Below are 17774 nucleotides of genomic sequence, written 5' to 3' on the forward strand. Positions count from 1 at the left end.
CTGCTATTGAGATTTTTTCGGAAGAAAGTAAACCTCAAAATTTCGTATGGAATCAATAGGACTCAAACTTAGGACCTTGTGAAGCCACACAAGGCTAACCCCTGGACCAACGAAGCAGTTTACATAATAAACAGGTGCCAAGAACAACAAAGACTTTTCATTTTCACATTTTCCACGGTGGCAACCCTACTCGGATGGCCCGACGCCATCCTTGACCGAGTTGCCGTAACTACGTAAACATTGCTCGGTCGGCGCGGTTTTTTTCATCGGTTTGCATTATCTGCCATATTTACAGCGATAGCGATTAATTAATATTCATATTGTGTTCTAAATTTAAAATTTATATTTAGAATCTGTAATCGAATGCTCGTACCATGATATGATTTATGACGGCTCAGAAAAAGGAGGCTAGATGAATTAATTAACAATAATTATATAATTAATTAAGAATCTCTATGTCGTCGACTCACTCTAAGGTTATCGGGTTATCTACTATCGAATTTGATGACTCAACTTCGACTTGAAGAAACTTATAGAAGGTTCTAATTCTACACTTTAATTTTTTATCAAATAATTTGCCTTATCAGGACAATGGTCCATATACAAATATAGTCCATCGTCCGACTTCGTCCGTCAGTCAGTCCGAGTCAACTATGTTGAACAAAATGCAGCAAATCAATTATAATGACATAAAATTGGAATTTTTTAAAAACCCCTAAAACGTCAAAAAATTATTAATTACACTCTCATTCAAGTCATCCATATTCTCATTCAGTGCCCTGTTATTTGAGATCGCACTCGATTGCAGACATTCGGTTCCTCCTCCTCACTTTCACCCCCAACAACTTTTAAATGGCTCAACCGATTTTTATCAAACATGTCTAAGAACACTCGCCGGTAACCTTTAATACAAAAAAAAACTAAATTGTAATCGTTTCATCCATTCGGGAGCTAAGACAGACAGACAAGTCAAACTTATAAAACCCCTCTTTTTGAGTCGAGGGTTAATAAAACGAGAGCTAGATGCCTACGATTTTCCCGCCAAACTTCAAATACGTTAGTCTATGCAATACTTACAACATTAGCAAGTACATAAAACATGAAAGTCTGGTTACTTCCAATATCCTATTAGTTTTGAATAAACCAAACTTTAACCAAATAAGTTTAACCGTTGCGGAATAATTGAGTAACATACATACAACCTTCCGAGTAAGATATAGTAATTTTAGGCTGAAGTAAAGTTGCAACAGTGTGGAACATATAGCGATTGGGTAACGCTAATCCAAATCAGTAACCGGATAGGTGATGTGACTGTTACGGTAGGTATTTTGTTATGCAATAATTAATTGGTTTTTAGAAATATTGCCTACTAACTGACCCGGGTCCCAGCAATCTGCTATAGATATACATAAATAGCTATGCTGTGTGGTTTTTATCATCATTATCATCATTAACAGCCGTTGCACGTCCACAACTGGACATACCCCTCTTGCATAGATTCTAAACAAAACGGTCTCGAGCCGCGAGCATCCAGCGGCTCCCTGCAACCCGCTTGATGTCCTCGGTCTACCTAGTGGGGTTCGACCAGCACTACGCTTTCCGGTTCAGGGTTGCCATTTCCAGGTTTTGATTATTATTACGCAATTATTTTGCATCCAATCGATGCCAGCCACCTACCGGAGGTCGTCGCTCCACCTAGTGGTGGGTGCACACTCACACTCCGCTTACCGATACGCGATCTCCAGTCAAGAACCTTACAACTCCAACGACCACCAGTCGTTCTGACACGACCAGTCACTGCCACAAACTGCCACTTCAATGTACTGGCCCTGATAGCTATGTCGTCTACTTTCGTTCGTCGACGTATCACTTCGTTTCCGATATTCAATTATTTCGGTTTATTCCTGAAAGAGATTTCAAGCATAGCTCTCTGCAAAACATTATTCTGTTATATGCGATGGTTTACCATTTCAGTAAAACAGTTGATCCTCTGGTACATCCCTGACACTTACCGGTAATATTCTTAATACAATTATTTTGAGCTCTTGAAGTAATACTTATTTATAATAATTCTTGCTCGTCAAAATCTCGGTCCATAAAGATGAGTTCGCCTTGACCGCGATGTGGAGACAAACATTTCACGCGGTATAATTAAATATCGACGACTCATTACTGTGGACACATCATTTACTCGTACTTACACACAAACACAAATCATCAGAACTGCTATATATTGTGTTTAATTACCTGTTTGTCGTCATCCTTTAAGGACTTTCTTTTTTCCAAGAAATATTCTGTAGCAATGCGGAGATGGAGGATTTAATGCGGAAATGCGTCGGAAGCTTAATTCTAATGAAGTCATGTTCACTTGGTATTGAACGTTCATCATCATCTCTATTAACTATTATCAACCGATGAACGTCGAACGAACGTAAAAGAGGATAAAAAAACGAATTTCTATACGCTAGCAAAAATGGCCGCCAACAGAAGCCAGTGGAAAACATGGACCCCCAGAAGGTTGGGATCTTACCAGGACCTCGATCTTCAGTAATGAAGGAATGACTGCAGAGAGAGAACAGTCAACAAAAGTTGACGGTAGTTCATCTCCGACCAAAATAATCGCTAAAGAATCTTATAAATACTAATGACTAATGAAACAACAGCCTTATGCTATACTTTAGTGTTCGTTACAGCACGGATTAGCACTATTATGTGCAAAACATTCTAATAATAAACTCGTCACCTTGTTAATAAACGTGCTTCATCTCATTATGCTAGTATGTTATGTATTATTACGCACCACAAGAGCGAATAAAGAATCTGTTTACTCCATTAGTATTAATAAACAACTTATACTGTTTAAACTAACGGCTGTGCAGTATCTACTGAGATGTTTTAATGTGATGAAAAATTCAAACAGACGAAAGTCGTATAAACCAATTAATAAATGAAAGCTAGGTATTATTATCTAGATATATTTATGTAGAACACGTCACATGTCGGTCTGTGTAACACAAGATAGACGATATTCCCAAAACTCAAAAGTCGTCACACTCTGATAAGCCGAAGCTCAATTAAGCCGTGCCTCAAATTAGGCTTATCATACAATCTAACTGTTTTCGAAGCAAGTACGACTGTACGTACCTATGTTTACATGCAATAATTAAATTAATTACCACTTAGCGTAAAGTAGACTTATCGGTCCGTTTGTTTGTAATTTCAACCCAAAAATTATATGTTTTTGAAAATGAACCACGTTGAAAACATTACCTATTAATATCCCTAAATACTTCTTAATACCCATAAATACTTTTAAGAAGCAGTATTCGTTTAATTACTTATTTGTTCACCCAGAGTGCCCAATACGCTGGCGCTGTTATATGCCTCTTATCAGAGCCGTAATAGCCCAGTAGATAGCCCAGACCTCTGCCTCGATTTCGGAGGGTGTGGGTTGGAATCCTGTCCGGGGCATACACCTCCAAATTTTCAGTTGCGTGCATTTTAGGAAATTAAATATCACGTGTCTCAAACGGTGAAGAAAAAACGTCGTGGGGAAACCTGCAAATCAGAGAATTTTCTTAATTCTCTGCGTGTGTGAAGTCTTCCAATCCGCATTGGGCCAACTTGGTGGACTATTGGCCTAACTCCTCTTATTCTGAGAAGAGACTTCAGCTCAGCAGTGAGCTAAATATGGGTTGATAATAACCTCTGGAATTCGCGGCTTATCCTTTGGACCAAATGCCAGATCATCTGACGCACGGATCAATTGTCGTCAGCCACAATATTAATCAATTTTTTGGTATCCGATGACCAGGGCTCAAATGCCCAATGTCTCAAATGAAAGCGCCGCAAATTTTAAACTTAGTTTGTTGTTGCAGCCTATCCGGATGTATCGCTAAAGTCTTACGATGGGGCACAAGCAATACCTGGCGGTGGGGCAGTCGGCCCGCAACCGGCTGTTCGGCCTCGCGCCGCGCCTGCCCGGGGACAAGAAGCCTCTGCCGCTCAGCATGCTCATCTCGCAGCAGGGCAAGATCAGTCACGGTAAGAACACAGCTAAATCAAAGTCACACAATAGAGCCAGGGCAAGATGACTCACGGTAAGAGGGTAGTTTACGACCAAGCACACCTCACGAACCACTCACACACACACACTCACACTTAAAGCACAGGCACAGCTAAGTCACGGAATGGAGCACGAGCCAGGGCAATATAATATACAGTAAGAGCACAGCTATAAACAATGGAGCCCCAGCCAGCAGAATGATCACAGTAAGAGGATAGCTATGGAGCACACCTCACAAGCCAGACAATCATTTACAAAATCATTTACACTTAGAAAGAAAGAAAGAAAATTATTTTATTTGGACACACACACACATAATACACAAAAGACAACAAATATCTAAAACAAAAGAAAGAAATTTTAAGAATATATTAAACTAATAATTTAAAGATATTAAACTAATGATTAAATTAAATCCAAAAAAATGATGTGTGTGGTACCAAAATGGTCACCACTCAGCATGTGCTACACTAGTGATGGATGCACCAGCGCAGCGCTGGTCTTCCGTGGAACCATGTGGTGACTAAACTTACAGCACAGCTAAGTCATGCAATAGGGCATAAGATAAGACAGGACAAGATCAGTTGCGGTAAGATCTAAGATAACCCTCGCAATGGAACGTAAGGCAAGAAGTAGGAAACAGCTAAGTTTCGGCTACAAACAGTATCTGCAAGTAAATCCGTAGTTAATCGCTAGTAGCAATGAAAAACAAATTCGTGACCCACTAACACGGTATAATGCGAAATATTAACAAGTTCGTAATTTTTTTTTGCATTACCACACAAATAGCGCGTTTTTCGTAATTTATTATTTTGCGTTGCAATTTACAAAATTATAGCGTATTATAAGATAATAATCGGAATTAATTTTTCTGATAGTAATATTAAAAAAAATTATAACATCCTTTTTTTGCAACTTTACACGGAAGAAGTTTACACTAAGTATCTTAAGCTAACTTATCCTAATAACTTTTCAAACCATGCCCACGTGGAACAGTGGCAAGAATACTGGCTGCATATTCACGATCGCGAGGCAGTGCTTTCGTAAAAAAAAATGAGCTAACCTTCTGTGAAATAATTCGGAGAAATTCTTTATCATTGCGAATATTGTCTTTATATATTTGAGGCCTAGATATATTTGTATTTAACCTTAATCTTTAATTGTAGCTTCGTTGAAAAACATTCGTAATATGCTGTAATATTCTGTAATTAATACATAATTCAAATAGTTAGAGCCAAAAACATATAAATATAAATTTGAATGTGTTAGTTACACTTTGTAAACTTCTTATATTTAATTACTATGAGATTTACATCTACATCGTGAGGAATACAGAAAAGGACACAAATAATGTTGTGCATCTAAAAATGTCAAAAAGTTATTTATAATTTATATCCTAGGGATAGAAAAAAAATATATTGGAATAATATTGAATGACAATATCTATATATGGGAATAGTGAAGAATACCAACAAAAATGAACATTTCTCCGGTTTTTTACCAGTGATCATGTAGTAAAAAACCGCTAGCGCTAGTGACTTGGGCGCGCGTAGCTCTAACACGCGATGCAAGGCATGCGTTTTGCGCGCGGTGAGCTGTTGCTGACGTATTTCGTAACACTGTGTCAAAGTCAGCTGTTTATAACCAAATCCACTAACATTCAGGCGCCTAGCCATGACCAACAGTAGCCGCAAAGACCAGGTTAGCAGAAGAAACCATTCTATGAGTGCACGCACTTGGCCGTACAAGTTACTGGCCGCAGAATGGGCCAACAGAACTACAGACATAACTCGTATCTATACACTTCACGACGATTTAGTCAGTGGCGTAGTGTGCCTTGGAGGGGTTCTGTATCAAAATTTGTTGGCCCAATAGGGATGATGACAGTTTTTTAAATTGTATATAAATTAGGAGTATGCTGTAAAGCAATTTTGTAAAAGTAACTGGGTATCTGCGATCATTACTTTCGGAGCTACAGGGATTTAAAGGATCAGATTTGCGGCGCTGCCGCGGATCCATGAAAAACGCTCCATACAAAATGGTACGAATTAGTGACGTCGTTGGCTCGCTGATCGTTAAATTTGTATGGGCGTTTAAACAAAATTACAAATATCTTTGTTATTTGTGCGTTTATATTTATAGTTCATGGTAGAAAAATGTCACATTTAATGTAATGTTATGTACTGTATGAATTTTCATCTAATACGAAAAAAGATTTTTAATAGATTTTGAAATTTTATGATCTTATTTATTTTGCAAATATCCAGTCAATTTTTGCTTTTTATGTATAAATTAGTTAACATTGACCTAATTTACCCGAATGTATCATAAAAATCAATATATTCAAACCTAATCATCCCTATTAAAGGGTAAAAATTTCTCAAAAAAAGATACAAATATGTTTGATGAAAGTGACCTAACACTTACACAAATGTAGGATATTTCCAACTTTTGGGTGTGTTTTGGGTGTTTGGGATGCACGCTTAATCCAGAAAAAAGAGATTGCTTTTTTGCCTTTTATCATTTTTGAAGTGAAACTCTATAGACAGTACTTTATGTTTTTTTGGGAAGCACCAAATTAGTGAAATTGTGGATTACTATTTACTAATGTTTGTTTTAACGCGTAAGGGGCCCCTGTAGACCGAGGGCCCCGTATCACACAGTAACGGCGGTAGCTACGCCCCTGGATTTAGTAATAACAATACTTACCTATAGTTCTACTGCCATACTTATTTTCACACAACATATCTACACGATCAGGAACAAGAAAAAAAACAGTTCAACAGTAAGTAGATAAACAAACAGTGTAACCCAACTACGGCTTAACTAACAAGTTAAAAAGCTTTTTTATGACGTCACAAAAAATGTTTTTAGCCATAGTATAAGTAATCTTCATCATCATTGTCAAATCAGCTCATCGTAAGCCTTTTCTACCTACGATGAGCTGCTATAGAGACTTCCAAACAACACGGTCTTGAGCCGTCTGGATCCCAACTCATCTACTCTTTGACTCAAAGCTTGATGTCGTCAGTCCACCTGGTAGACAGGCCACATTTTTTTTTATTATTCTTTACAAGTTAGCCCTTAGTTACAATCTAAGATTGTATGATATGATGCAGTCTAAGATGGAAGCATGCTAATTTGTTAGGAGTAGGTTGAAATCCACACCCTTTTCGGTTTCTACACGACATCGTACCGGAAAGTTAAATCTCTTGGCGGTACGTCTTTGCCGGTAGGGTGGTAACTAGCCACCAGCCAGACCTGGACCAATTAAGAAAATCTCAATCTACCCAGCTGGGGATCGAACCCAGGACCTCCGTCTTGTAAATCCACCGTGCATACAACAACGCCATGAAGGTCGTCAAACTTTTAGACAGCAAATTCGGGTATAATCACGCAAGACAGGGGGAACATCTCAAACTTTGTAACTGTTTATTATTGTTGTTATCTCCTGACCCGCACAACCCACTTTACCCGCAATTAAAGATAATTTTATCTGTCTGTCTGTTAGTGTGTCAAGACTCAGCGCCGAGAACTTGCCGAACCTTGGCCCTTGCATACGTTTAGTAGATTACCTACGATTCGACGTAAACCTGTAGTCATCTAACTTGTGACCTAGTTCTAGAGTTCTTTGTGAGTGCCGCCATGTTTGTATCAAATCTATTTGTTATGTTAGTACGTAAGAGTTTGTATAGCTTCGTCGGTACAGTGGTTAGTCTATATAGCTTCAGGTCATGAAGTTCGGGATTCGAATCTAGATAGCTTTTCTTTCTTCCAAAAATTTTTCAGTAATGTAGGCACTGCTGCCCAATGCGTGTTCTTTAAGGTCCAGATCTCCTGTTCTTTAAGAGGATAGACATGGCCTTGAAGAAGACCATTCAAACAACCTAAAGAACGTTGAAACAATCCTCATTCCTCATAGGTGTTTTTTTTTTTTTTTTAATTCTTTACAAGTTAGCCCTTGACTACAATCTCACCTGATGGTAAGTGATGATGCAGTCTAAGATGGAAGCGGGCTAACTTGTTAGAAGGAGGATGAAAATCCACACCCCTTTCGGTTTCTACTCGGCATCGTACCGTAAATCGCTTGGCGGTACGTCTTTGCCGGTAAGGTGGTAACTAGCCACGGCCGAAGCCTCCCACCAGCCAGACCTGGACAAATTAAGAAAATCTCAATCTGCCCAGCGCCAGGGGATCGAACCCAGGACCTCCGTTTTGTAAATCCACCGCGCATACCACTGCGCCACGGAGGCCGTCAAAACTTCCCAACTCCAAACTGTCAATTTTTGTCTGGCTGGCTCGAATGATGTTTGTACTGTGTTTGTTTGGTTGTGTTTGGTAGTCAGGTGTCAAGTTATTGCGCACGAGTTATATATATTTCTCCGACTGACCTAGAATATGAAACAATGACTGCTAGATTGAACGAAACCACAATGAAGTCTGGGTTTAAAAAACCGTTTTCGAGTAAACAAGTATCCTTACAATTTTTCGCACGCGAAATATAGTGAAAGTGGATATGTTACCGCGCAATCAGGCGGTTCCGACCCGAGTACTTTCAAAAACCTACATTTTTGTTACTTTTTCTCAAAATTAATTTACAGGTTTACAATAACCGCATATTGCACGTAATGGAAAGTGACAACGCAGATATGAAACTAGTTCTTGTCTGCTTTGAGACTTATTTTGGGTTACGCAAGGTAGGAACACGACATTTTTTTTCCGACTAAAATTATACTTACTGCCTCGTTAGACCAGTGGGTAGATGTGGCCTTAGGTCGCGAGGTCCTAGTTTCGAGTCTTAAATCGAGCCATGAGATACTTGGCTTTACTTTCATCTAGAAAGTTTCAGTATAAAATCCCCGGAGTTGGGATGATACACCCTCGTGTCTCGCAGAGCATGCAGTCCATGGCGCAACGGTATGCGCTGTGGATTTACAAGACGGAGGTCCTGGGTTCGATCCCCGGCTGATAGATAGATTTTCTTGATTGGTCCAGGTCTGGCTGGTGGGAGACTTCGGCCGTGACTAGTTACCACGCTACCGGGAGAGACGTACTGCCAAGCGATTTAGTGTTACGGTATAATATGTCGTGTAGAAACCGAAAGGGGTGTGGATTTTCATCCTCCTCCTAACAAGTTAGCCCGCTTCCATCTTAGACTGCATCATCACTTACCATCAGGTGAGATTGTAGTCAACTTGTAAAGAATAAAAAAAAAAATACAGCACTGATTTTCAGCTGATACCCTCGTCGCCACCACGTATATACACAGCCACGCAGCGACATAAAACTATTATTTTAACTCAGAACAACAAACAAACTAAGATTAATAAATCAAAATAGAACTAAAATCATCACAACACACTCACAATTGGTTGATATAACCATGACCGATATTGACGGCATAACTATCATAGGGCTTAAATTCTTTATTGAAGTACCTTATATTAAAGCCTGATCCAGGATTCAAACCTACATCTTATAATCCGGAATGACATAAGCTAATCACCAAACCAAAGAAGCAGAAATAAGGGCCAAAGATAATTGAATTTGTTGAGCTGAGACTCGTCACGCTAGGCAAGTGCGGGCTGGTGGGTATAATTAGCTATTGTATAACCCAGCGCTTAAGTGTGTCAGCTACCGGAAGGCCCTGTGCCGCCCTTGCCACTACGCGATGCTCAACGAAAGTGGACCGACTGCATTCTTGCAATGGACTGATAGTGATGTGCGCTTATCAACAGTTATTATATCGAAAGATCTATTTATTGAATATTACGCCCTAATCTATTTTTTCAAAACTAAGATTGGAAGAGACAACTTTAATGGCTTTTAATACGATTATTTTGAATTTTCATTTATTTTGCGCGCCACGAAATACCGATGAAGCCAAGCGACAATTCTGCAATTATCGATTATTCTACGATTATTTACAATTCACTCAGAAATCGGACCATCATCAGATGTTAACTATACAAAGTAGGTACGATTGCAAAGAAGAAATTGCTTTGTAATTGAGCATTGTAAAAAATAGCAAAATTAACCATTATTGACTGTTCATAATGAATAATCTTTATAAATACGACAAAGTATTTTAAAAATCTACTTAACGCACAAGATTGTTTGCAAATGTACCAATAATTTCGCAAATATTTTTCATATTTTAAAACTCAATATCGATAAGAATTACTCAATGTCTCATTACTAGTCAGCTCATCTCTTTAATTTCGTGGCATTGGTCCCAAACTGGTATGACAGAGTAATAACTAAGTAATTATGTATGATGTATTAATTTTTTCATATGTTATTTTCTTTTCGAATGATTTCTTTTTTTTAAATCCGCGTAGTAAATAAGTGTAATTACAATTAAATGTGGCACTTCCTTATTGACATTATGAGGGAAGTATGGCTGAATATAATATCGATAAATTACGATTGATTCATACTTCAAATTTCTTAGTTGTGTGCATACCTTCGATAAATATAGACTTTAATATGACACACAATACAAAAAATGTTGTCTTTGAAGAAGAGTTTTCTTATAAGTACTTAACTTCTAATGTCTAAAATATCGTACCCAAAAAACACAATGCATTTCGGTTCTTATCTTCAATCTCATAGAACCTATATTTACACCCTTACAGAGTTGAACAATATCACCCTAAGTCATCCAACCCAAATTAGAGCATGTCTATGGGTCTAAGCTGAAGCTGGTAGCGTAGGGTAAATGGGTCATTGAAAATAGGTATAATAAAGATGATATTAATCTAAATATTAGTGAAAATAAAAATATACTTACTTTTCATCTCACTAGTTGGAAATGTTGTCTTTATTCAGTTAAATAAGCAGACAAAAGTCCATTTAACTAATTAAGCATAAAAACAAATCAAGTGATTAGACACGGATGTAAACGCCTTAAAAACTTATATGTACTTAAAAAAAAATATTACTAGTAAAACTAGTAGTAACTTTTCTAAAGTTCCAAAATAAGAATGGTCTGTCAATTAACTTAATAATAATCAAATATAGTGAAAGAAGGTAATCATAAACGTGCAACGTGCTAGTGATGTCAAAGATTATCGATATCATGACAGTGAATGGGCACAGCACTAGCTAGCTCATCTTATTAATTTCATACGACATTGGTCCGAAACAGGCGACACAGTAATAGCTAGGTAGAGCCGTAAGTAGGTGATGTATGATGTATTAATTTTTTCCATACAATTATCCTTTAGTGCGTCGGCTTACGACCTAGACGTATTTAACAGATACCTATATTTTGGTTTTCGAGTCGAGGACAGTATTAACATAAATTATAGGGTGACATAAATATTGAGTAAATGTAAGTGCCTTCTTTAGTCTATCTTTATTATATTCATTGACAAGTTTTGAGGTTATTTACCGTACGACTGATGAATTTCTCAATGACAAGGATCATCACTATTTTGACTTTTTTCACCTCTCACTACACGCCGATATGGAGCTTGGACCCAACACGCTATTCTAATGTGTAACGGCGTGCTTAGAGTGATAATGTGGAACTTTGTAACGATAGCTATCAAATGTGATATTATTACCGGGATCGATGGCTTGCTCGTGAGGAAAAGGTGTCCAAAATTTCCAATTCTAGGCTGAGAATTTATTGAAAATATGTTAGATATTTGTTATTTCGAACTCTGATCTTGAGTCCAATTTAATTTCCATCTCAGGATTCTCAGGCACAGAATACATATGTACAATGTACCTACATCAGGATTTTTTTTCATTTTTTTTATTCTTTACAACTTAGCCCTTGATTACGATGTCACCTGATGGTAAGTGATGATGCAATCTAAGATGGAAGCGGGCTAACTTGTTAGGAGGAGGATGAAAATCCACACCCCTTTTAATTTAATTAATTAATTAATTTAAGCTTTTAATATATTATCTAAATCGTCTCAAGTTTGTTCTATTAGTTAATCTCGACCGTGGCCGTCGTTAGAACTCTATTGTCAAAGACGTAGCGTTCCGGTACGATGCCGTGTGGTGTCAGGGGTAAACTGTACGTAACTAGGTATTCCATCTGCAAGTTAGCGGTGTATCACCATAGATTTAGTAACTGTTTGGTACTGTTGGTACTGGTTGGCATCGTCACTTATTATTAGGTGTGAGCTCAGACCAATTACCTTTGGACTTGTATCGCAGTGAAACTCACCAACAAAATAGTCTGTCGTTTTTCAGGGTAGCGGGAGCCGCGGAGTTGTCCCAGACCCATCTCTTTAGCCCCAACGCAATGACAGAGATAACGATATTTCCGGTTGTGTGTACTCTTCACTAGTTATGTCGTCAAGCGCATGTTAGTCTTAGGAGAAAATAAACCTTGCAAATTTTTCGAAAAAAATAACTGATAGCTTTTGGAAGTGTACTGATAAGAGCCGTTATCTGCTCGTTTCCGATACAACACTACGCTACAAACATTATCGATATGAGCGGAACAATTTATCGATTCGATAGCCATGAACGTCGGACCTGCCAATGACCCCTGCACTGGCCCACTGTAGTGAAAACTTCTGTTACTTTTTATGGGTCTGTTTTGCTTTAAAAAAGAATATTAAAGTAAAAGCCCGTTAACCCCAGACCTTTGCTTGCTCATGCCAATTATGGAGTTTGGACCGTGGTGGCTTTGGGAGGTAGAAGGATTTAAGGACCCTCAACCGTCTAAGTATGAAGTATATTTTTTTTTATATTTCTATCGGCATAGTATGAGAAATGATATCCCCATCTCGGTTGAGGATCTGGATCCTTAAAACCTGCCACCTCCCAAAGCCAACATGGTCCAAACTCCATAATTCAAAATCAAAAATCTAAATCAATAATCATTTATTTCAAGTAGGCTCAGTTTACAAGCCCTTTGACACGTCACAGACACGTGACAGTTGACTATTTGTAAAGATTCTACCACCGGTTCGGAAGGCAGGTTCTGCTGAGAAGAAACCGGCAAGAAACTCAACAGTTGCTCTTTTTAAAAAAAATACATTCAGTATTATAATTTACAATTGATGACAACATTACAATTTCTTATAGTTTTACTTCCTGTGTAAAGGTGGTCCGAAGCTGATCCAATGGCCTCCAAACGCCTTTATCTTTAAGAAACTCATCTATGGCTACCGTGCTTACTTATGGTAGAAGCATGAGCTGACAAATTTTCAGATTTTATAAAATGACGATGGTCTGGGGTTAACGAGCTCTCCGTCTATAATTTCTTTATCATTTCGTTGATAATAAAATAAATAAGACAAATTATTTAATGTTCATACTAATGTAATGGCCAGGCCTCTCCCATAAGGGGGGCCTGGACCAGTAGTGATGAGGATTTAGTCAAGCCTTTGACTTTGCCAGATGCTTACTTTGCGTAATTTGCAAAAAAAAAATTGAAAATAATTAAGTTGAGTAACTTAGTAAATAAATAAGTGTTTACGGAAGTAAAGAAAGGCTTGTAAAGACGTAAATCCGACGTCTAGGATGTTTTTATGGAGGTTTTTATATGTACGAGTAAGTTCTCTCTATAGGTACTGGTAGCTATTGTTTGATCCTCAGAAGAGATTAGATAGGTCATGTGCGTTAGTAATTGTTTACAAAAAGAAACAATATATTCGAACGTAATAACAGCTAATAAAGTACCCATACTCTGTAAAAAAAACTATTATTATTTCAAGGTTTTGTCCTACCAATAACAAAATAATTTAAATAATGCCACAGTGTCTAACGCCATCTAGTGGAGTTTTTTCGCATATTGTGGGTTATTTATAGGCTTTATTATAGGAGCTCATAAGCATCACCAGAGGGCTTATGCGATCGCTCTGCCGTAGTCCAAACAGAGGGTTAAAAAACCGGCGGGAAACTGAAAGACTCTAATGGACTCTAAACTTGACGTTTGAAAAGTGTAAGCTGAGACTACTTGAGACTCTAACTAGTCAGAAACGACTGTATTAGGATTGGGATTGAAACACCACCTGGTGATGAGGCCCCGGCCTCTGTACCACAGAGCTATTGAGAGTGCTTCTACTGTCGAAAGACTTCAAAACTTTTGACCCCTGGGTCAAGGAACACAATAAAAATTGAAAATGAAGAGATTTTTTATCGCACTAACTAGTTAAATATTATTTTTAAGTAATAATTTTATTACTTAAAGTTTAGTTAGTTAGCGTGCAGAATTTCACTTTGTCCTATAGCATGGAAAATGTAATTGAATGTGAATATGACCTCTGCCTTCGATTCGGAGGTAGGTCGTAGGTTCGTATCCGATCCGTCCGGCGCATGCACCTCTAACTTTTCAGTTATGTGCATTTTTAGCAATTAAATATCACGACTCACGTGTCTCAAACGGTGAAGGAAAAATTATCGTGAGGAAACCTGCATGCTTACCTGAGAATTTTCTTAATTCTGTACGTGTGAGAATTCTGCCAATTGGGCATTGGGTAAATGTGGTGGACTATAAGCATAATCCTCTCATTCTGGTAGGAGACTCGTGCTCAACAGTGAGCCGTATAAGGATTTTTAATGATTATTATATTTTTATCAACTTCTTAGTTATCTATTGATCTATGGATCCATTGTCTACTAGTAATATTGTTGACAGTCCATACTAATATTATACGAACGAAAATAAGTTTGTCTCTCCGTTACCTTTTCACGGCTAAACCACTGAACCAATTTGGATGAAATTTGGCTTAGAGATACTTACTACTCTGTATATTGAAGCAGAAAGTCATCATCATTATCATGTCAGATGGACGTCCACTGCATAACATAGGAAGATTTTTGTCTTAGCCGCCTGCATTCAGCGAATCCCTGCGACTCGTTTGATGTCGTCAGCCCACCTGGTAGGGGGTCGACCAACACTGCGCTTTCTAGTGCGGGGTCGCCCTTCGAGCACCTTGGAACCCCAACGTCCATCGGCTCTTCGAACTATATTCATTACACCCATTGCCGTTTCAGCTTCGCGGCTCGTTGAGCTATGTCGGTGACTGGTTCTTCTGCGGATCTCCTCATTTCTGATTCGATCACGCAGAGATACTCCTAACATAGCTCGTTCCATCGCCCGCTGTGTGACTCTGAGCTTTCTTATGACGCCCATAGTTAGCGACCAAGTCTCGCAACCATAGGACAAGCAGATAATATCATTTATGTACGACTACTATATATCCGTTATCACACCTAACCTACGTAACAATTTTACATACAATTGACAAAATCGTTTAATTATTATAATAATTAACATCAGATGATTAAATTTTGGGATTTTTTGAATGAAATCGTGAATTAATAGTATTATTAGTGATTACATCAGATGACTGTGAATGAGCTCGGAGTATTTTTGCTATTAGCGCTAAGCCGCGGCTGTTTGTTTGTTTGCTAATACTATTTGCTTAGGCAACAGACGCCTCGGACAGATATACTTGGTTACATTTAGAACACGAACAAAAGTATTTTTTTTATAGTTAACGGAACAATGATGGCTATAAATTATGACGAAAACATTTGATTGTTTGTTTGTTTGTTTTTTGCATTGAATAGGCTCTGAAACTATTGGACCGATTTCAAAAATAATTTCACTAATGAAAAGCTACTTTAATGGAGTTTAACATCTTTAATCTGTGGTTAACGGTGTTGGTTGACGATCTAGTTTATAGATTATTGATATTTTTGAAATTAAATCTTATCGTTTACTGTTTGTTAACCCAAATAAATTAAATTAAAAAAAACCGTAGGCTATAAAATATTACCGCATATTCCCACGGGAATAAAAACTACGCAGGTAAAGCTCGTAGGGTTTTCCGCCGTCTATTTAATTTGATTATTATTATTATTTATTTATTTATTTATTAATCAACAAAATACATATTTAAATTAACCCTTATCATTATGCAACACAAACCACAATTAATTTTACTCTGAACTGGCTATTATTGCTAATTATCGTCAACCTATTTGAAATGGCCTACTGCACGGAACAGGCCTATTTTCTATAAAAGGTAATTTGAACATAGGCCTCCACACTGCTTCAATGCAGGTCAGTGGGCTTTAGATGATATAATATGATGATATATAACTTGGCAAATATTACTATCAGATGTTAATGATACTGACCACGGCCGGGCTTTTAATATAGTATACAAGAAGCCTTGTGTTATAAAACACTGTAAATAAGTTAAACCTTCCAAAAAGTAGATACAGGGTGCTAATTTAATCAACAGCAAGCAAAGTCAGTTTTACACCTCACGAGTCCGTTGACAACAAAAAATTTATAAGCTTAAATAAAACATGTTAACAGTATAAAAAAATTAAGTTTCTAAAAATAATTTTTTTCACACCCAAATTTTCAAATACGGCAATTATTTTTTTGTAAACGTTGTTATTTAACAAAATATTTTCCGTGTGTAGTGTTAATTGCGTAAATTTTTATATCATAATCCTACTAATATTATAAACGCGAAAGTTTGTATGTATGTTTGGATGTTTTTTACTCTTTAACGCCGCTACTACTGAAGCGATTTGGCTGAAATTTCAATGGAAATAGATTTTACTCTGGATTAACATATAGGCTTTTTATCCCGAAAAAATCCATGATTTCTCGAAATTTGCAAAAACTGATGATTTTGATGATATGAATATTTGTTACTCTTTCACGCCTCGACTACTGAACTGAATTAGCTGAAATTTGGTACCGAGATATATTATAGCATGGCTTAACACATTGGCTAGTTTTTATCCCGGAAAAATGCATGGTTCCCGAGGGATTTGTGAAAACTAAATTCCACGCGGACGAAGTCGCGGGAGTCCGCTAGTATGAAATAGTATGAAATAGTTATGGCGGTTACACACACTGCTCCCGATGTTAATTTCGGTAGTGTTTGTGATAAAAATATCATGATTGTAACAATATTAAAGAATAACTGTTAATATAGCTTGACAAATTCGTTCGTAACACTCCCGACGGTCTGCGCGGGCCGGGCGTGTAGCGATGAAGAAAAACCCACGCCTGATGTACCTCACTTCCCAGCACGCACGATTTACGAGTACATATGAATACACGAGATTGATGCAGAATAAAGAATTTTCAGTCAAATCCATGCAGTAGATCCACAAATTACCCCCTTTATACCACAACTTTGCCTCTATAAAATACATATTATACTAGGTGCGGTAATCACGCGGTTTCATCCGCGTGATTCCCGTTCCCGTAGGAATATGGAGATAATATAGCCTATAGCCTTCCTCGATAAATAGGCTATCTAACTTTGAAATAATTTTTCAAATCAGACTAGTAGTTCCTGAGATGAGCGCGTTCAAGCAAACAAATTCTTGAGCTTTATTATATTAGTATAGATTAGCTTTAGCTCTATAAAATATATAAATAAATCTATCTAATAATATAATGAACGAGTGCTTAATATACAGGATGTTATGGAGTATACTTCCATTTTAAAATACGTAATCGTAGACAGTCGTAAGACTGTCATTCTTCTGACTTCTGACTGAAGTTTAGCTAGGTCATAATATAAGGATGCGATATAAGGGACACACTTTAAGATCTATTTACAAAAGAAATGTTTTTTACCCCGAAAATATTATAAAACACTTCAGAACACATGTTCATGTCACACTTGGACATGTTTAATTAGTTTCCTTAAAGAATATAACCCTAGAGTTATGGAAAATACTCCCGAGCACC

The 17774-nt window shown here is 37.5% G+C and overlaps 1 protein-coding gene across 1 annotated transcript in view; it reads left to right on the forward strand.

The window, feature by feature from the left end:
• LOC112051145 (scavenger receptor class B member 1) overlaps nt 1–17774 on the forward strand; it is a gene marked incomplete at its 3' end in the record, with an annotated part of 91065 nt that overhangs the window by 44634 nt on the left and 28657 nt on the right. Inside the window, 1 exon segment of the mRNA XM_024089649.2 lies at nt 3879–4044. Coding sequence (XP_023945417.2) covers nt 3909–4044 — 136 coding nt within the window. The 5' untranslated portion in view covers nt 3879–3908.

Source organism: Bicyclus anynana, chromosome 8 (assembly GCF_947172395.1).
Source record: "Bicyclus anynana chromosome 8, ilBicAnyn1.1, whole genome shotgun sequence".
Classification (NCBI taxonomy): Eukaryota; Metazoa; Arthropoda; class Insecta; order Lepidoptera; family Nymphalidae; genus Bicyclus; species Bicyclus anynana.